Genomic DNA, 21121 nt, shown 5'->3' on the forward strand with positions numbered 1-21121 from the left:
ACCATGCCTTTTACACAAGCATGAGTGAGTATTAAGATAAACTATAAATAATATACATTTACGCACTTAGAGACGACAAGAGAGCATGGTCCAGAATGATGAGTGATGCGGTTTGTACTGCACATTTCCACTGAGATGATTGGTTCCTGTTGAGAACTGTTCACTCAAACACCACAGATAGCAATCAGTTTGACAGAGTTCACCTTAGCATTTTTGGTGGTAGAACCTTTTTTTTGTGTGTTCATGTTTGTCTTCCAGAACCCCTGGCCATTCATCTGACAGCTGCATTCCAGAGCTGGTAGAGTTCCACACTAATCCCATTTGTAGGATCCAAATCACTAGGATTGTGTTAATAGTGTTCTTAATTGTGTTAACTTCTCAGGCCTCAAGCAGTGAGTAATATTTATCTTGAATCAGTATTCAATCCGAGGACGTGATGAATTTTATGTTCGTATTTCTGCACCCAAAGCTCTGGTCTGTTTGTAGAGTAACCCTAGCCACTACTTGTTCTATTAAAATGGTTTGGCGTTTATCCATATGTGGGGGTTCATGAGTTCCTATTCAGGAGACCCACCTGAAACCATGCCTCCTGTTTGTCTCGCCCCAAAGTATTCATGCCAGAACAGCCACCAGTTAATTATCACTGCACAGACAGAGGGCAGCAGAGTTCCAACTAGGACAAGGCAGAGATGTGTTAACAACCATCCACTCCTCACACAGACATGAACCGGTGAACCCCTCTCTAAAGATGCTGATGTAGAGACATTCTGCAAGGGGATAGTCTAAAATGTATCATATTCATAGTTAAAATCACACAAACGTGGTACCACCTTACATTTTAATACCTCTGATACAGTCTTATTATCCTGTCAGTCACACAAATAATATGTAATGATGCCTGGATAGTACACTGGAGTTCATGTGAATACAAATTTACAACAACATATTACATTGTACATACCAGTTTAACACTGAACAGGGACCTTAATAGAAACTGTAACTTTATCTTTCAATGTTTAAAAAAATAAGATTAGATTCTAGTGACTGAAAAAAGGTAGGTTTATTTTCATAGGCCCTTCCTAAAACAGTTTTATTTCAGCAAATGTGTCAGATTCAGAGAATATAATGTTATTTCATCTATATACAGAACAGTCAATGTGCAGGCGTTAAGATTCTATAGTGAGCGTTAAGATTCTATAGTAGTGCCACCCTTGGGTTTCACCTGCTGGATCACTGCACTGCCTTCGGGTCTATTGGTAGACGACATATCATGTTAATAGCCTCGGCTCGGAAAAGCTATAATGCATAATACAAAACAGATTAAAAGTAGGCTATTTGACGTCAGTCTTTGACGCTCTACTGAAAAATACATTTTGTATTTTCAAATTAAATGCTTAAATAATCGCCAAAAAGTTAAATGATGTGTCTGTCTGGCCTCACTGTGCTGCTGTCAGCTGCACCCCTTGTTTTTTTTTGTGTGTGTTTTTTTTTTTTTTACTCCCGCGGAGCGCATATGTTGCAGAACCCCAAGAATCCACAGCCCTATTAGCTCATTCAAGACGACCATAGCAAAAGGGTAGACAAGATATCGACAGGGCAACAAACAGAGGAAAGAAGAACATAGTACCTTTAACCAAAATATTTCAAATGCGTTATACATAGGAATTGGTTTTATGCTTGCTGCCCTGAATAGGATTTTTTTGTCGACTTGCAGAGCATTTATTCCTCTAAAACGAGTAGACGCAGGAACGCAGGAAACAACTCCAAAATAACGAATAATGACTTTAGCGACAGTAATATTCTTATATATTTGGATTTGTTCAGCAAATCCCCTCGGAGTAAGTGGGATTGTATACCATTTTCCCAGTTTGAGGATACAACCAGACAACTCCCTGATTAGCACTGGACCACAGGCTGGGATGAAAGCACATCACAGGTATGTTCTCTTGCCTCTCCGAAGGTGGCACGATTGGCAAACTAATACATCGCAGTAACTGGACCACCGTTTCTTTCTCCTAATGTTCTCTTAACTTGTGGATGCAAACCATCACTTCCAAGAGGCAGTAATGGTCGAATTCGCCGAAATAAATTGTCATACGTTTGAACTTTAAATCTGCACTCAAATTCGGTTTCCTTCATTAACCTTATTGATAGGTGTTTCTGACCTTTAAGGTGAGCACGTTGCTGCACATTATGTATTCTTGATATTTGTTATTCATACTGATACTGATTCATACTTTTTCTTCTACTCATAATTATGTCCTAAATCACTCCTGTTAGGAACTGGTGCCAGTACACAGTGTCCAAGACAGTGTCATGCCAGGTACAGAATGGCACAGAGACACTTGTGCAGCGGGTGTTCCAGAGCTGCCGATGGCCAGGTCCCTGCTCCAATCTCATCAGGTAGAGGTTCTCATGTACTAATGCTATCCCCTTTGCTCTGTTGTAGAAATACTGTAAGACATGTAAGTAAGAAAGTTTGTGTTTTGGGTGTGACAGTGGTCGGGTATGCACCAGGTGCGCAGATAGCACTGGGGACGTCCCCCCCAGATTCATAGTGACCCCGATCCGTCCCCACCATTCTCCCTACGTAAGGCGACTAGCATCAGTTAAAAACTCTGCACAGCTGATTAGGTGATGTTAGCGTCCCCCCCAGTTTAAAAATCCCATCTGCACCGCTGGTATGCACATTGTATGGGTATGCGGTGACTGTCCACGAGGACTTTAAAGCAGCAGTAAGGAGTTTTGGTCGAGCAATCCAGCCATCTTACTACCAAAAAGAAAAGTGTCAAATACTTCAAAACGTGTCAAATTGTTGCATACTGTCTCTTCAATCACAATAAACGGTCAGTGACGTTTAAGTAATCATTTGTCCCAGTGTTGCTGGTCTGTGTTTTACCTCCATGTAGTTCCTTGTCAGCTTTTCTGACCTTTCATCCATGGCAAATGATGTGTTACCCAGCTACAGGACTCTGGTCAGGCCGACCTACCGGTTGTCACAGCGACGTGTGACTGCACTGGAGTGGCGCTGCTGCCCAGGCTTCCTTGGAGAGGACTGCAGAGAGGGTGAGTACTCTGACTCTGCATGCACACATTAAGGTATCTAAAGGCAAGTACTTTGGCAGGACATCCCATGCTGCGGATATCAGACTGAGATTAGGGTGATATATCACCACAATATGTGTGCCGTGCTGGCAGACATGCCAATGATATATGCTAATATGTCTCAGCCTTTGCCATAGTGTATGCACACACTCCTGTAATGAACCACAGAGAGTGTGTTGTGTGATCACATAAACAGTACTCACACCTACATTACAGTGCATGCACACACACACATGGGAAGTACTGTACACTACTTCATATATAAAAAAAACATGTAATACAGTTGTCATAATGTGATGTACACTGTGAATCAGCACACAATGACAGCGAAATGACCGTAAAATGGCAACGTGACTCGCACTAAGACACCATGCCTGGGAAACAGTCTCAATTGTCTCCGCCATCCATCCACCCCGACCACAGCTGGCATAGATGATTTAGGGGGCTGTGTTAGGGGGGAAGGGGGTTCCCAAGCATGACTTTATCACAAGCATGAAAGAGGACATGATTGTTTGGTCTGCTCGAGTCAGTGGTCTCCGTTCCCAGCAGACTGGCAGGAATGCGTTGGCTTTTCTCACTCACGGCTCTCAAAGGCAGTCTGCTGTGCTGCATGGTGCTAATCAAAGCCAGCGGGGGGACCGTCTGCGTGTCCGCAGGGCCTGTGATCTGGAGCTGGGGACGAGGGGGGGGGGGGTTAGATGAGGGGGTGGGACGGAACTTGCTGGTGTGACAACAGCGGCAATGGCAACGGCAGCAGAAGAATTCCACACCCAGACGAACCCGCAGAGCAGAGGGGTAGGAATGACTTCATTTAGGGGACTTGAAAATCTGTTGTGACCCCCCCCCTAATTTGAGGCCATGGGACCAAAACCATGACTCTGTGCCACTGTAGCATCCAAACAACATGAGACAGTAATGAATATGCAAATAAAGAATCCCGAGAGCGTCTGGGGTTTCAGTCAGCCTTCAGTCAACTGTAACGCGGTCAAGATGAGTCGTTCAGTCAGAGGCACAGGCGGGGCAGCTCAGGGTTTAGAGAGGGCATGTTCCATGTTTGTCTGGAAGTGGTTGGGGAAAATAGAAACAAGCAGCGAGGAGCTGCGGGATGCCACAGGGCAGGAAGAGCCGCTCTAAGACAATAACAGCCCTCATATCGGCGAAGGCTGTGGGAAACATGCTCTCCCCAGCCCTTACAGTGCTGCCCTACTATGAAAAAAGAGGGGGATTTTGTGTGTTGTTTACGGAAAATAACAAAGTGATAAAAAGCAAAGAAAAAAAATGTTGAAGGATTAGATGAGATGATGTATGATGTGATTATTCCAAGGATAAGTAAGAAGAGTCTCTGTGTGATGTGGTTGTTGTGTGTGTGTGTGTGTGTGTGTGTGTGTGTGTGTGTGTGTGTGTGTGTGTGTGTGTGTGTGTGTCTGTGTCTGTCTGTGTGTGTGTGTGTGTTTGTGTGCTTTGAAGGACACTTTGAATGCTTTATTCTGGTACTTCCAGTAGTCACTGATGTCTGGACATGTTGAAGACCCCATGTCAGACAGAGTTGAAGGTTGATCTGGGTGGATACCCTGTCTCATGCCCCCCCACCACTACACCATTTGAAATGTCTTCCAGATGGTGCTGAGTGTGTGTGTGTCCGGGGGTAAGGGTACATTTCCTCCTCTCCCTCTGTTCTCTACTGCCGTCCCTGATCGTTTCTTCTCCTTTCCCCTGTCTACTTACCCAGAGACTTAGGTAGAGTGTCCATGATGCTTGTGTGTCTGTGTGTGTTTGTAGTGTGTGTGTGTGTGTGTTAGTGTGTGTGTGTGTGTGTGTGTGTGTGTGTGTGTGTAAGAGAGAGAGGGCTAGACGGAGAGAATATGTGTGTATGTGTATTTATGACTGAGCACAGGAGATGGCATGTTTGATTGCAGCTCCCATGTCATCTGTGGATGTGACAGAAGAGTTGAGTCCACAGTTTCCATGCCACTGTCCTGGACTCGTGAAAACATCCCAATGGTGAGGACAACATGAAGACACCAGGTCCTGACAGTTTATTTACAGTCGTTTGCCTGCCCAGTGATGTCGCCTCAGACCTATGACTACAATTACACAAACAGAATTGTCACTGAGCTCCACTGTCCCCTCACTCATGTTGCTCCCATCTTGAAAGCCTTGAGCGATATGTGTAATGGAAACCATTCAACGTGCTTGGGAGTCATCAGATGCATGCTGTAACAGGGAAGGAATTAGAGTTCTCTGGGACGGTTCCAGGCAGTCTGTCCCAATAACCAATGTGAGTAAATGATTTAAGTATTTTTATAAGTGGATAGGAGCTTCCATCAAGGTTTTCATCAACTGTGAATCACAGAGGATGGGTGTAGGTGTTTGGTAGTTACACCCTTGAGTTGTGTAGATGCTCTGTAGATAGAGATTTCCTGGCTAAACTTTAACAGATGCAGAGGACACCAGAGAGACCCATACCCCCCACCCCACCTCCACCTGGCCCTCCCCAATTCCACCCCACCTCTAGCGGCCCCTCCCCTGGCACCCAGGCCCATCCAAGCTGTCCTGGCTTCAGAGCTGATCCCTTGTGAGATGTCAGAGATTTAGTTTGGGTCAGGTCCAGAGGGCCTCTTGCTCTCTACTGGCATGGTAAATAAATCAAGCCGTGCAACAGTCTGCCTTTTTCGCTCTGTATCTCTCATCTTTCTCTTCCCTCCTCTCCTCTCCTCCCTTCTATCATCTCTTGCTCTTTTTTTCCAATCGACTTTTTTTTCTCCACTTTTCTTCTCCCTGTCTGTGGTTCCTTTTGCCTCTATCCCTCTCTCTCTCTCTGTCTCTCTGCTTTTGTCGCGGGATCTCTCCCTCTCTCTCTTTCTGCTTCTGTCGCGGTGTCTCTTGCTCGCGGCTACAAGAAGGGCCAGGGGTTCTGCTGAGTCCCATGCCTCTCTCTGTTTGTTTTATTTATAGAAGCATTTTTGAGGAGATGAGCGTGAGAGGATGTCCCATGGTGAGGATGTTCCTGAGTGTGTGTCTCTCTCTCTCTCTCTCTTTATCTATCTCCCTCTCTCTCTCTTTTTCCTTCTCTGTCTCTCTCATCCTCTCTCTCTCTCTATTTCTCCTTTTGTTGCTTTTTTTTCTCCTTCAATTTTCTCTTCAATTCAACGTGCTTTACGGATATGACAACAATTATGTCTGCAGTGCTTATTTTGATTAATGATGAGATCACACAGGAAATAAAGTAATGGAATACAAGGGAACAAGGAAGGAAAAAAGGATAAACAATAACATAAAGCAACTGTGTGTGTGTGTGTGTCTCTCTCTCTCTCTCTCTCTCTCTCTGTCATCCCCACCCTTCCTTTCCTGTCCCCTTCTTTACTTCCTTCCTCTCTCCCTCAATCCCTCTCTTTTTGTCTTTTCTCTTCACCTCCCTCTCCTAACCCCCTCATAATCTTTTTTCAGCATCATGTATCTACCCACAGTGTTCTCCATGCGCTCAGTTCAAAATGTTGTCTTCTCCAGCTCAACATGTGTGTGCTCCATTACCACAGTAGATGCACTGAAATGTGTCCTTACCAACTCCAGCATGTATCCATTCTCGACCAAAAGTCTGTCTGACAGTCTGATCATTATTTAATCACAACCCTACTTAAGTACATTTAATTAGCAGAAAAAACAACATGCCCTAATTTAGCTGGAAGCTCTTTTTGTGTGTATTCCCTGATGCTATTTTAATGGCAGTGATTAGCAGCTGGCTGGGAAGTGTTTACAGGGGCAGGATGAGAGGCTTATGTTGAGGACTCTGGAGCGGACAACATAGCTTCAGAGCACTGTTGTGTTTCATGTCTGTGTTCACCTTTGTGTGAAAGCTATTTAAAAAAAAAATTATTGTTGAAATGAACACACATCAGTACCTAAGCTTCTTTTGGGCGGCTAAGCTGCCAGTATATTGGTTTTCACCAGGAAACCCTGCATTGGGATTACACATGGATAATTATGCAAGGATTACCCAGCCATTCAGATGACGATTTTTAATTGTCGTGCCCATTGAGCCCATTGTATCCATTGGTTGTGCATAATAGGAATAACTCCCGCTTCCTTTTCATTAGTTTTATATATCTTTGAAGAAGAAAGCTGCCTCTTTCATTTTAAGTGTGCATATTCCTCCCATTCCTGACACATGGAGTCTGGAGGTTTGATAAATGTTTGAGGGCACGCTCTTAGAGGAAGATTATCTCAGGTCACGCTGTACTCACCTATCTCTGTGTCTGGCCCTCGTCTCCATACGCTGTATATACAGCCCTGTAAATTAAGATATACATTTCATTGTGTGAATTACGCCACCGCGTGTTGTCTGGGTTTTTGGATTTACGGGTGTGAAACTGTGCTAAGTTCATCACTACTGATGGAAAAATGTTTCTCCTTGGGATTCTGGCAAGCTTACTCTTTCTCTCAGGCTTGCTCTTTTCTGGCAAGCTTACTCTTACTTTTCTTTCTGGCTCTTGACATACGACCGTGCATCAAACATTTGTCCGTCCAGGGTTTGCCATTAGTCTACCATTTGTCGGTTGTCTTTATGGTGTTTACAGTCTGATAGATAGATTTAGCATAAACTTGGCATGTTTGTAACCTCACTGGAGCAGACCATAAAACCAGACAGATGAAGAGGTTATCATTGTGTATATAGTTCATACATACATACATACATACATACATACATACATACATACATACATACATACATACATACATACATACATACATGTAGGCAGTTAGTAAACGAAAGAAAGAAAGACAGACTGAAAGAAAGAAATAGCGAAAAAGAAACAAACTATGCACGCAAAGACATGTATGTTTTGTGACTGTATGAGCACAGTACTTGGACACACTGCCCACAGCTGCTAGCCTCACTAGCCCAGCTGTTCCATTCACCAGCGTCTTCATAAAACGGCTACCTCATCAATGAAGAGCGTTATAAAGGGGCAGGGGGAAGCATGCCTGGTAGAGTAGATATTTATGATGGAGGCAGGTGCTGGATGGCTGGCGTGCTTGCCAGGGGCTGTGCGCCAACTCCGACCACAGCTCACCTGTTCTCCCAGCATTCCTTCATGCTGAGGGAGCGCTCAGACAGCGGCCTTCCCATCCGTTCCTCCCTCCCTCCCTTCAGCCCTACATCCCTCCATCCCTCCCACAGAGAAAACAATGTGGTGGTGCGAGGGCGGTGAGCGTGGGAGAGAGAGTGGGAGAGAGGGAGCCAGGCCCTCAGATTAATGAGCTGAAGTGTGCTCTCATCCAGCCACTCCTAATGTAGGGCATTCATCTCTCTTTGGACTGTTAAGCTTTTCTTTTTTTCTTCTTTGGGGGTGATTTACATGAAAACTTCACAGTGCTAGTTTCCTAAAGGTGAAGAGTTTGAAAGTGGGGCACGTATGTCCGACAGCCATACAGATCAACTGACATTACCCTTCAGGTCTTGCTTCCGTCGACTCTGATTGAGAAAGACACGTTCAAACTTTCCATAGCTTGTTTTTAAAGATGTAAGGTGACTGTTTTAAAGTGGGGCACACCTACAGACTCTTTCACACACTCACACATAAACACAGCCCCACACATGTAGACACACATGCTTAGTGACTAACACTTATTGCCCTTCAGGTGTAGCCTTCAAATGTATGTTTAGTGGAAGAACATCTCACTCGTGTGTCCCCATTTATCTTTTCTCTCTCTCTCTCTCTCTGTCTCTCTCTCTCTCTCTCTCTCTCTCTCTTTCTCTGTCTCTCAGATTCTGTCTGTCTCTCTATTTCTCCGTTCGTTGCTTTTCTTTCTCCTTCAATTTTCTCTTTACTTCAATGTGCCTTACAGTCATGACAACAATATTCTCTCTCTCTCTCTCGCTCTCTCTGTGGTCGCCAGCTGTAGGCCAGCAGGGTGCGGCTGTAGCGGTGCTGGTGGTTAGTCTGACTGAGACACCCTATCTCTATGTTGGCAGATAAGGCAGACAGCTCCGTGTGCTGAATTTAGGCTCTAATTAGGCATACCATCTGATTTACAGGGCTATGGGGGAAGCTGCTGGCGGTGCGAGTGCCATTCCCGCAGGGCTTAGAAAAACTGGAGTGTCATGGACACATGCTCAGGAAGGTGTGTGGCACATGACAGTCAAAGCCTGAGGTTTTTTTCTGTGACTTTAAAGCATGTAGGCACTCATGGTAGAGCAGGGTCCTCATAGGCTCATCAACTAAGTATTGCAAAGCTTTTGCAGCCAACAATTTGGCATTTGACCATATTGGCAATGAAAAATGAAATTGAGGTGTATAAAAAAGATTCAGACAAGGTATGCAACAAAATGTTCTTGCCCGTCAGGCGACCATCCATGGTAAAAGAAAAAAAGAATTTTAGGCAGCCTTGCCATGAAAGGAGGACGGAATTATATAGATAGCCATGTACACATTATGAATGGATTTTTGGACATAACAAATAATGAATTAGGATAACTGATGAAGTGGATTCAGACAATGTCAGTGTTACCCACACACTGTGCACCATCAGTGCCGGTCTCCTGATGCTCCCTGTAGGTCAGACATTTTTAATGGTCATGTCAGACTCCTCATGACTCAAGGATCGAAGTCATACCCATGCTTTAATGTAAACCAGACCGCACCGTGACGGGTACAGACGGGCCTCAACTGTGGAGCCTGTATGCGATCAAAGCCATTATCAGTCGACGCTGACCATAACCGCAAGGTGGAAATTGATATGTAGCACTGGAATCTGGGCTTTACACTGAAGGAGGTGGGGGTCTGGCGTGTTCTGGTGTTTGTGTGTCTGTGCGGGATGGCGCTGTCTGTCCTATAGGCTGCTGTAGCTGTAATGGCTACACAAGAAGTAACTTCAGCCCATAATGAACCCAGAGTAGCTGAGCATTCAAATGCACCACTGTACGGACTGTCACCTTTCACCTGGCCTCACCGTAGGCTATTCATTTTCCTTTTCAAAATCCCTCTCCTTTTGTGTTTGTGTGTGTGTGTGTGTGTGTTTGTTAGTGTGTTTAACTGAATGTATGAGTGTGTGTGGTGAACACAGACCTTATAGACAGGTCGCCTTGATTGTTCATCCTGCTCTCTGGAGTGAAAAGGGTTCTTGCCTTGCCTGTTATTTGACTGTGTATGTGTTTGTTTATCTATGTATGTCTCTGTCTATCAGAAAGAAAATGCATGGTGCACGGTAAAAAAAACAGAAAGAAAAAAAAAGATGGAACTACTCCAGACAGCCCCCGTACCTCCTGTGAGCATGTGGTCCCTGGCAGATCAAGGAAATGGGTCTGCCTTAAACACAAGCATCTAGAAAAAGCCATAGCTGCGTCCCACTGCAGGTCTGCCTTTCCCATTCTGCAGACAGCTAAGGGCTTGCGCTCTGCTGCCCACCCAAGGGAGCGTCTGTAAGTTTCCAGCCTCCCTGAGCAGTGAAGAGATCTGAGGGCTCGCTGTTTGCCCGGCAGCGCAGCAGGACGTGGTTCTCTTGGAAACACACACGCGCGCTCACGCACGCAGAATGAAGCATCTGTCCCAAGAGACAGACAGACTGACACATGTACATGAACTCAAACAAATGCATGTGTTAAAACACACACATACACAGGTTGTGCCTATGCTCTTCGGTGCTGGGGGGACTCCTACATACGTGCATATTTGGACATGAATGTTTACCCTTGTGCCTAGGCGGAAGCACACACACATTTCATTTTGAAAAGGTGTTCATGTGCATACATACTCACTTGCACAAACACACACACACACGCACACACACACACACACACACACACACACACACACACACACACACACACACACACACACACACTGGCACACACACACACACACACACACACACACACACACACATATACACACACACACACACACACACACACACACACACACACACAGTCTCTGAATGATAGAGAGCGGCACTCCAGTCCCTGGAATTTGGATGCTGCCTGATTGACGAGCCACTCACGCTGAGCCTCTTAAATATCCTACACATGCTCTAATGTTGGCATGCAGGCCTCTGGTGAACCATAATCAGCCTATGTTTAGGTAGAGATCCACCTCCTTCCCTCCTTCCCACCCAGCAAGCACTCCTAAACTTTCTAAGCATCATGGTTGTGGTTGGAATGTGGAGGAGAGTTTTTATTTCCTTTCTCTCCGGTTCCTTCGTTGCGTAAACACATCTTTAGGAGGTTTGGCATTTGTCATGTTTTGTGTTTTTATTTATTTCTGTTCAGACCGACTCCAATGTTGCACTTCTCATCTGTCACTCCCCCAGCCCCCCGGATGAGCCACAGTAAAATGTTGTTTTGTTTTTCTCCGGTTCGGCACAAATACTATGAGGAGGGTCTGTCTGAGCACTAACCAATATTTGAACACCACACTTATCCCCTGCTGACAGGGAATATTCTGTTGTTCATTAACTGAACTTAATGACTCAAGTTAATGAATGCAGAAAAGTGGATCATCAATCATGGAGGCCGGACTCGTCATTCATACTCATCTCTTCTTTCTTGTTTGCTTGGGGTGAACTTTATTTATCATCATTCCTCGTTCTCTCTCTCTCTCTCTCTCTCTTTCTCTGAGTCACCCCTCTTTTCCCTCGCTCTGTTCCGTTTTCTTGTGTTCCTAAACCCCACACTCCAGCCATGTTTTTGTCGGCCCCGTCTGTGGCAAAGAGACACGGCGTGGAGCGAGGAGCGAGGAGCTGTTGCTTGCCACCCGTCCACAGGCTGTGGGTCAACCCCTCAACAACCCGCGTCTCCAGGGCCCTCCACCCCGTGCTCTGACCCAGCTCCTCCTCTGGTGGTGTGGGTCTGAGGAGCGGCTGCTCCCCGGGCCTGTGTTTATCATACCTCTGCCTCCCACATCCTGCCCCGGGGCCACGGGAGACGGCCAGGCTCTTCCTGCTCGCAGAATACCCTCAAGGTCGCCAGCCCAGAGCCCTAGAAGGCCTTTTGCTAAAAGTGCTCCATGGACACTTGGCTCAGAATATGTATGTCTTTTTTTCTTTCTATCCATGCTTTCCTTTTTTGGTCGATGGGATTCTAATTCTAATTCACATTTGACATTGTCATAGTCCCCAACCAGTGTGCCACATAGCTCAGTTAAAACAAATCAATTTCACTGCAAGGTGATAAACATATGTTCGTGGTGTTCATGTCAAGTTGTCCATGGAAGGTCTGGCAATGTAATGGCCATGCTGTCAATGTATATGAGCAGTGTCAGCTGTCTTAAAGTTATATTGCTCTTTAAAAATCTTTCAGGCTTGGAGACACTGCCAAAAAATGTAAAGTGAAACACATGCACACACTCACACACACACACACACACACACACACACACACACACACACACACACACACACACACACACACACACACACACACCAAGTGTCTGTGAGAAAGAGGGAGCTTGGAGTATGAGAGCATGATTTTGACAAAAGTTTGGGGTTGTGGAAATGATGGTGAGATGATTTGTCTAAATGAGATGGTTCGCCAACAGGAGAGCGGAACATTGTCACCAAAACATTGAGTCAAAAGAAGATAAAGAGAAGACCTTCATAAATGGACATGTTATTTATTGCTTAAATGCAGGGCTGAGAGACAGACTATAAAGTGGCTCAGCCATTTCCCAGCCAGAGTTTGACATCACACAATTACATTGAGTACACATTTTGGTGGGTGGCATCCACTGCTTTGTGCTATCCTCACGCTTATGTCATTGTGTGCCATTGTTCACAGGACTGAAGTCAGTCTTGTGACGGCTCTTCATTCAATCTCCAAAGCTACGGAATTTAATTACTGCTGAGTGGGATATGAGAGAGTGCTGATTTCGTGGTGACCCTGAGCCCTCAAACCCTAAAACCCCCTCAAGGTGACTCTCCCAAGATTCTCCCAGGCTTGAGATGTCTGTCTCGCTAAACTGTTTGTCTGTGTCCTTTGTCTTGCAGAGTGTCTGAACTGCACAGGCTATGCTGCCGTCAATGACAGACTGAGGCTGATAGAGAATAAGGTAGGAGAGGCCCAATCTGCTTTCAGTTGATCTTGACTCGAGCAACTGTGAGGGAGGCCTGTTGTGTTTTATGACTAAGTCCAGAACTCTGAGTTGGGTGTAACGGTTTCTGTTTGATTGATGTGTTATTCAGCAAGGTTCTGTTTTGTGTGATTCTGTGGGAAGATTATTCTCTGTGTGAGTATGATCTGAGTAACTGGTTTTGTCATATTGGATTAATATGCATTGTGGGAACTGGCTGTGAAAGTATGACTAATGAGGACTTGTGTGTGACCATGCTGTGCGAGTGTAAGTGGGCTTTAAAGGGGGTTCTAGTCCATAGCATATTGCCTTGCATCAATCTGTGTTGGGGGGGGACATTTGTGTTCCTGCAGATCGCACAGCTTGAGGAGGTTGGACCCTCCCCTGTGTCTCCCATCCGCCGCTCACCTGAGGTCTCCTCTGGGAATGAGGTGGGCTCCCTCAACCCTACCCTCCTCCCGCTCTACACAGGCCTGCCAGGTGAGCCAATGGGCTTTCAGCGCATTATGATGATGATGACGACGATGATGATGATGATGCTATTGCTTATGGCTATGATGAGTTTGGTGGTAATATCAAGAGCAAACAACAATGATTATGTTGCCGATGACATCTAAAGCCACTGTGATAACCACTGCGGTCTCTGTATGAAGTGAAACCTCTTCTTCCCTGTGCTGTACTACCAGGTCCCAGAGGGAGTCCTGGCCCAGCTGGCCCCCCAGGTGTTGCCGGACCCACAGGAGAGATGGGGCTTGCAGGGCACCCAGGCCCTATGGGAACTCCAGGTAGGAATGCGCACAACCTTCGCCCAAGTCCTGTTTCAAATCTCCTTGTGCAATTTTGGCGTACAGTTCCAAAGGAAATAGGTTGATTTTCCAGACCCCAGCTAAATTGATGATTTGTCTTTACTGTAAGTGTTTGGCAGATGACTTACTGTAAACAACTGTACCACGATCTCACCTGTCTTTATTCTCCAGGGGCTCAGGGTCCACGTGGTTACCCAGGTGAGAGAGGCCCTCCTGGGCCAGCGGGGCCTCCAGGTCCTGCCTCCTCCTCCACTCCACAGCTACGAGGCGATGTGTTCACACTCAGCACAAGAGATCAATGTGAGTGAACACCCAAGGTGTGTGTGTGTGTGTGTGTGTGTGTGTGTTTGTGTGTGTGTGTGAGCGTGTGTGCGTGTGTGCGTGTGTGCGTGTGCGTGTGCGTGTGCGTGTGCGTGTGCGTTTGCGTGTGCGTGTGTGTGTGCTTGTGTGTGTGTGTGTGTGTGTGTGTGTATGTGTGTCTGTATCTGAATTTATTTATGCTCTTCAACTGCCAGGTACATAAAGGCATTACAACCCATATATAGCTCATGTTCCAGTTTTGTGATCATTTTCCAGTTTACTTCCAGACTCAGGGCAAAAAGGGCAAATAACTTTGCCAGATCTCTTCTGTTAACACAAGCTTTCCTTTATGTATATCCTAAGAGGTCATGTGGATATATACAGAGTTGTTGGTGGCAAAACCCCTGCACCATATGTATTAGCAGCTGTAAGGCTGTTATGGTGTGTTAAAGTTCTTCACTCTAATCTGGATTTGAAATCAGACACATTGCCTTCCTGCTGACAAATGCTGAATGTGTAATCTTTCATGTGGTAAAACAGAGTGCAAACAAAGAGACAAAAATACCCTCAGATGTCCATATGGAAAGCTTCTTTGGGAGAAGGCCGTCCCCAGTCAACCCTTCTTGCTTAATGAACCAGCTTGTCCTCCTGCCTTCGCCTTTCCCTTCCTGCAGCCCTCACCGACAGTCTGCCTGAGTCTAATGGACTAAAAGCTGAGGATCATTAAACATTCATCAAGATAAAAAACTCACACACTCTCACACACACACACACACACACACACACACACACACACACACACACACACACACACACACACACCCACACACACACACACACTCACACTCACTCACACACACACTCACACTTAGACACACACAAGCATTTCAAAGTAGGGGGATTACATATGGAAACTGGGAAACGAGTTCATTCCCTCCCTCCTCCCCATCTGTTCGCTCTCCCAGCGGTCTTGTTTGCTGTGCCTTGGCCGTTGCTCAGGACTGGCGGGAGTGGGGTCACACAGACACACACACACACACACACACACACACACACACACACACACACACACACACACACACACACACACACACACACACAGACACACACACACACACACACACACACACACACACACACACACACACACACACACACACACACACACACACACAGACACACACACACACACACACACACACATACACACACACACACACACACACACACACACACACACACACACACATATATATATATATAGCTCTGATGCTGCTGCTGCTGCTCTTTGAAACCTGTCTCTCTCTCTTTTTGGATTTCTCACCCTCAGTCTCTCACTCTTTCACGCTCTTTCACTCTCTCTGTTTCTGTCCATCTCTCTCTCTCTTTCTTTCTGTCTCTTACTCTCTCTCTCTTTCTTTCTGTCTCTCTCTCTTGCTCTCCATCTCTCTCTCTGTTTGGCACCTTCTTTTATATCTCTTTCAGTGTGTGTGTCTGTCTTTCTCTCTCTCTTTCTTTCTTAAAGCAGATGATTCTTCAAGAGGGACAGCTTTGGCAATGGCCACAGCCTCTATGCCAAAACCCAGTCATGGTTTGAATCCGACCCCACCTGACTCAGCCCCCCCAAAACACACACACCCCCATGCCTGGGTCTGGCCGGCTAATCACATATTCACACAGAGTTTAGGGGAAACAGCATGCACGTGCTTGAGAGCCCCTTTTCACTTTAAATGCCTTAACTGAGTCACTCAATTCCTTTTGTTGTGCCTCAGTATTGTACACGCTGACCAGGGCTTTGGTTTTCAGCAAATTAAATAAAAAAAATAAACTTTTGGAATGAGCTGGACTGGTAGCATCTGCCTAAATAGACTGCATGAGATTATTAAACATGAACTTGTGTACACATGGTGTTATGTGAGTTTCAGTAAAACAAGGCCAGGAAGTAAGATCGATGGAATGGACTGATCCATCATTCCATTTCATAGGTGTTCATCAACCTAACATCATTTTCTGTAGACTACCCATCCTTTGCCAGTAGGTGGCAGCAAACCTCCAGCTCTGTTGAGTCTTGGCAGCTCAACGAAGCAGCACATAATGACTTCTGTTCTGTAGGCTTCCGTGGGCTGGTTTTGTTTAAACGGCTCAGTCAGGCTGGTTTTGTTTAAAAGCTGGGCTCGGGCCCTTGGCTCTCTGCTCTACATCAGGCCCAATTTGTCAGCTGTCTGCACGGTGGGCCAGAGCTGTTCGGCACAAGCCCCGCCACTACCGCCGTAGCCTTGTGCCAAAAACCTGCTGAACAGCGATGACCAAAGAGCGGACCTCAAATAAAAGTTTCCCAAATCAAAAGCTTCACATCACAATTGAATGCTGACAGACAGGGTGGTCTCAGACGGAGACTCAGGTGGAGGGAGGGCTGGGAAGGGGGAACAGCTCTTATGCTCTCTGCGCTCTGATTCCTCCTAGTGGAGAAAACCTGAACTGAACTCCACAAAGACTGGACTGAACTGAACCGCTAGAAGAGGGTAGAACTCAGTGGGGAGACTCTTATGTTAACTGCCATCACATTCACCTTCTTCATACGCCAAACTTCACCTAGCCAGATTTGTTTCTGAAGAGTTGTTTTATACAGTATTATTGCCTTGAATGACTTTCAGTGGTCTTTAAAGATGTTTAATTTGCTTGTGAATGGGCCTTGGGGATTACACAATGAAAAATGTAACCTCAGGGGTTCCGGAAACCGGCTTAGCTTTTGCCAGGTGTTTCTTTTACTGCAGTATTGATGCTTGTCCTTGATCAAATTTTTTTTCTTGTTTTTTTGTTTGAGATAGATGAGGACACCCCTCTGTCTTCCTTTCAGCCCCTCAGAGTCTCACCGGGTCTCCCTGGCCCTCCCGGCCCACCAGGTGAGAGAGGTCACAGGTCACCTCTAGGCTATGCCCCGATACACAGCACAGGTCCACACTGACATGTGACTGCATCTCAGTGAATGGTTCTGTCATAAAAGTAAAAAAAAAAACAAGTAGAGGTTGTTGCTCACTGTTTAAAAGATGGTGCTTAAACACAGATTGAATTTACTGAGATGAAAAGTAATGAACAATTTATACTTTCAAAATGTGTGAGTCACTTCAGATAGTTGCGTCTACCAAACGAGGTAATGAAAAATTTTAAAATAAACTGTCATCCTGTCACATCCTGCAGAGTCTTTGTATTTGTGAGCCCCCTTTGAGATTATAGTTGCCGCTTGTAATCAAATTCAGTTAATTTATATTTTAAAAGTTTATATTAGGGAATGTTGTCATGCCCTGACTCTCTGAGATATCAACCACTAAATGTCTACACTGCACAGTGAACATCTCTCTGAAGTGTATATGCTACTGTATATGAGCTACACAGCTACACATGAACATCTCTCTGAAGTGTATATATGCTATATGCTACACAGCTAACCATGAACATCCTTCTAAAGTGTATGCTATATGTGCTGCACAGCTAACCATAAACATCTCTCTGAAGCTAACATATCTCTCTCCCATACCCACAGGTCAGCCAGGCCCAGTTGGGCCCTCTGGGTCACCAGGACGTCCCGGACTGAATGTAAGTGCATTTGCAACACCTCTGAGTAACTTTACACACTTATACAAACAAAATAACAACAAAGTTTCTTTGTAAAATTATTTTTGCTTCCAGTTTTCAGCACTGAATAACACCTATCAGCTCAGGAATCAAAGGGTTGTTTTATGGAAAAGGTTCCATAGAACATACAAAGACACATAACCCCTCAGGTTTTCATTCACTCCTACTTGTAAGGACCAACGCATACCTTCTTACTACCCACATACCTGGAAGTCAGTGTCGCTCAACCCTAGCCTTTGTCTGAAGACCACTTAGCCTCGACCCCTGTGGTGTGATGGGGGTTAAGTGGCTTGTTGAAGGGCACAGGGCAGGGGGTGACAAAGGGGGGGGCAAAGTGCCTCTCTTCCTCCTAACCTCTGCCCAGATTCCAAGCAGGTCCATGAATCACGGGGGGTGACGTTCTGGACGCAGTGTCATTCCTCTAGCTGCTAGGCCACCAGTGCGCAACGCCATGGTGGACACCCATATCGTGACCCCTCAGATGCCTCAGAGTACAATGCACTAGTTTGATGAGATGAACTTGATTTAATGTGTCGTATCACAGAGGGGATCAGTGGAGGTTTATTTCTGAACTGGACGTTATGGCCTTGAATGCCATTTGTGTTTGAATCCCTTTTTTTTCTAACATAATTTATTCTTCTGTGTCTTCACTTCTGAGCTGAGCGCTCATATGTCATGTCCCGTTTCAGGCTGAAGCAGGGGCCTCTGGGATGCCTGGGGTGCGGGGGGCAAAGGGAGATCCTGGAGAGAAGGTGAGGTCTCACGCTTCCTTAAAGAGAAACCTGTCAGGACATCCCTGTAGATAGCCAAAACTGCTATGGTAGCAATACTTAGAAACGTTGTCAGAGCATTTTAAACCCACATAACACCAGATGACTCTTTGTGTGACCCTTTTTTTTGCTAAGGGTTTTCCTGGATTCTCTGGAAAGTCAGGTCTACCAGTGAGTAATCAATGATTTCACTCCAATTCACACAAATATTAATACCTGATAAAAAATGCATTGATTTACTGATTTCTATATTGTGCGTGTTTGTGTGTGTGTGTGTGTGTGTGTTATAGGGTTCTCCAGGGCCTAAGGGAGAGCCAGGAGAACCCCATCCAGAGGTCAGAACCACTCAAATAAACACTGACTAGAACTAAGAACCGCTCCAATGTCTTTGAAACCTGTCAACTCAGCACATTTACACCCGATATCTGTGTAAATTGGATGTTATCATTATATGTTTATCATTGTGTGTATATATGTTCTATATATCTATTCTATAAATGTGTGTGAATGTGTGTGAATGTGTGTGAATGTGTGTGTGTGTGTGTGTGTGTGTGTGTGTGTGTGTGTGTGTGTGTGTGTGTGTGTGTGTGCGTGTGTGTGTGCGTGTGTGTGTGCGTGTGTGTGTGTGTGTGTGTGTGTGTGTGTGTTTGTGTCCTTAGGCTGAGGGGATGCAGCAGCTTAGGGAGGCTCTGAAGATTCTGGCAGAGAGGGTTCTGATTCTGGAACACATGATTGGCATCCATGGTGAGGATGGGATGGGCTCTTGGTGCTAAGAACAGAATAATCTGCACAGATTACCTGCGAAAGCAGAGGCAGGGGGTGCAATCAGAGATTAATAAGTAGTAGGCTTTGATTATGTGATTTCCATTTTGTCTGCCCTGCAATCTTAACTCTTTCGTGACATCACAAAAGAGCCTGACCTCTAAGATTTGTCCAAAGTACTAGGAGTTGTCAAGGAGGACTCAAATATGCTATGCCAACAACCTGCTTGTCAGTCCCCCATTCTCCCTTTATGTGTTTGACTCTTTCTCTCTCTTTCTCTCTCTCTCTCTCCCCTCTCTCTCTCTCTCCCCCCCCCTGTCTATCCCTCCTTCTAAGATGGCCTGACAGAGCTGGGCTCTGGCCTTGACCTCCTGCCCAACCTCAGGCCAACCGTAGAGACGCTGAAGAGTAATGGAGGTCTCGCTAGCCTGCTGTATCGTTGGTCCACAGGAGAGGAGAGACCAAACAGAGAGGAGCGCGTCAGGAGAGGAAAAGAACGCTGAACACCCCTGAGTCACAGTGGGTTTGGGATCAACCCTGGCATTGCGCAGGGGTAGACATATGTTGGAAGTTCCCAAGGCTGAGACTAAGCGGGGGTGATCCATAAAGGACTTTCTATTCTGTGATAATTTGGTTGTTTATTTTGTAATTATTACTTTTTTTGTAAGTGTTGCAATGTTTTTTAGTAGTGATGAAATACACCATGCTGACAAACCCCTAAGATTTGTCCAAAGCACTGAGATTTGTCTGAGGAATCTTAGGTGTTTTGCCAACACTGTTTACAAAGAGGGGGGGGATTTTTTGTGTGCAGAAGGAGGTACTTTAACATTCTATCATGTTTACTGATATTTAGATCGAGTCCAAAGTTTCTGGTTTCTCTACTTGATTTTATAAGGTATGCAAAAATAAACAGTTGTGTATAAAGGGTAGATTGTTATTTATTTATGCTTGAAGGCTAGCATTACCAACATTTGGAAATGTTCACAAAATGTGCACAATTGTTTACACATTCACTTACCCCAGGGAGAAATACAAAAGTGTTGTTGCATTGTAAAAATCTACTTCACAACTTCTTTTTCTGATATTTATGTCTGTTGTAGTAGCCTTGTAGTAGCTACTTTTAGCTTCCAGAAACTTCAGTGAAAGTATATTGAGTGTGCTGGGCAGGGGTTGGTACCTGTGCTCTGAGTAAAGAGTAGCTTTAACATTTATCTTTCAAACCCCTGACCTGAGGATCTCAAACAGCAGAGTCATCAGCTGACTGTGAGTAAACATTTAAGTATAAATGATGGATATTGGCAAAGAGGACCCCTCACAAATGTTTAAATATGCTTTTTGTAATTGGGTGTCAGTATGACTGTACTAACATTAACCTGAGCACCCAATACATTATGTAGCTATAACTCCTCTCAGAGTGTGGCTTGCTAAATACACACTTCTTCTCTTTATAGCTTGGGTTTTCCATTTCCATTTCTTACTATCTGTTAGTCTTGAGTTTATACCTAACCAAATATAATATTTCTCTTGCCCCTTGCCACAGAAGAGTCTCCCTGGTGGACCTTTTAAGCAGACACTCCTGACCTCTCTGTCCCTAGAGGACCCTTTGAACCTGGCGGCACTTGTGTCCACTACATGTTGTCATCTGTTTTTATTTAGTAAAATAATCCCAGAGTTGAGGTCA

The 21121-nt window shown here is 45.3% G+C and overlaps 1 protein-coding gene across 1 annotated transcript; it reads left to right on the forward strand.

The window, feature by feature from the left end:
• The first annotated feature begins 1670 nt into the window (after positions 1-1670).
• On the forward strand, positions 1671-20251 carry col26a1 (collagen, type XXVI, alpha 1). Its single transcript, XM_080834021.1, has 14 exons — positions 1671-1936; positions 2281-2403; positions 2963-3066; positions 13087-13148; positions 13523-13649; positions 13856-13954; positions 14147-14275; positions 17104-17178; positions 17817-17869; positions 18598-18660; positions 18814-18849; positions 18969-19013; positions 19338-19422; positions 19777-20251. The coding sequence occupies exons 1-14, from the start codon at positions 1779-1781 to the stop codon at positions 19941-19943; spliced, it is 1326 nt and encodes a 441-aa protein (XP_080690147.1). The 5' UTR covers positions 1671-1778; the 3' UTR covers positions 19944-20251.
• Positions 20252-21121: the final 870 nt, after the last annotated feature.

This window comes from Sprattus sprattus, assembly GCF_963457725.1.
Source record: "Sprattus sprattus genome assembly, chromosome: 1".
NCBI lineage: Eukaryota > Metazoa > Chordata > Actinopteri > Clupeiformes > Clupeidae > Sprattus > Sprattus sprattus.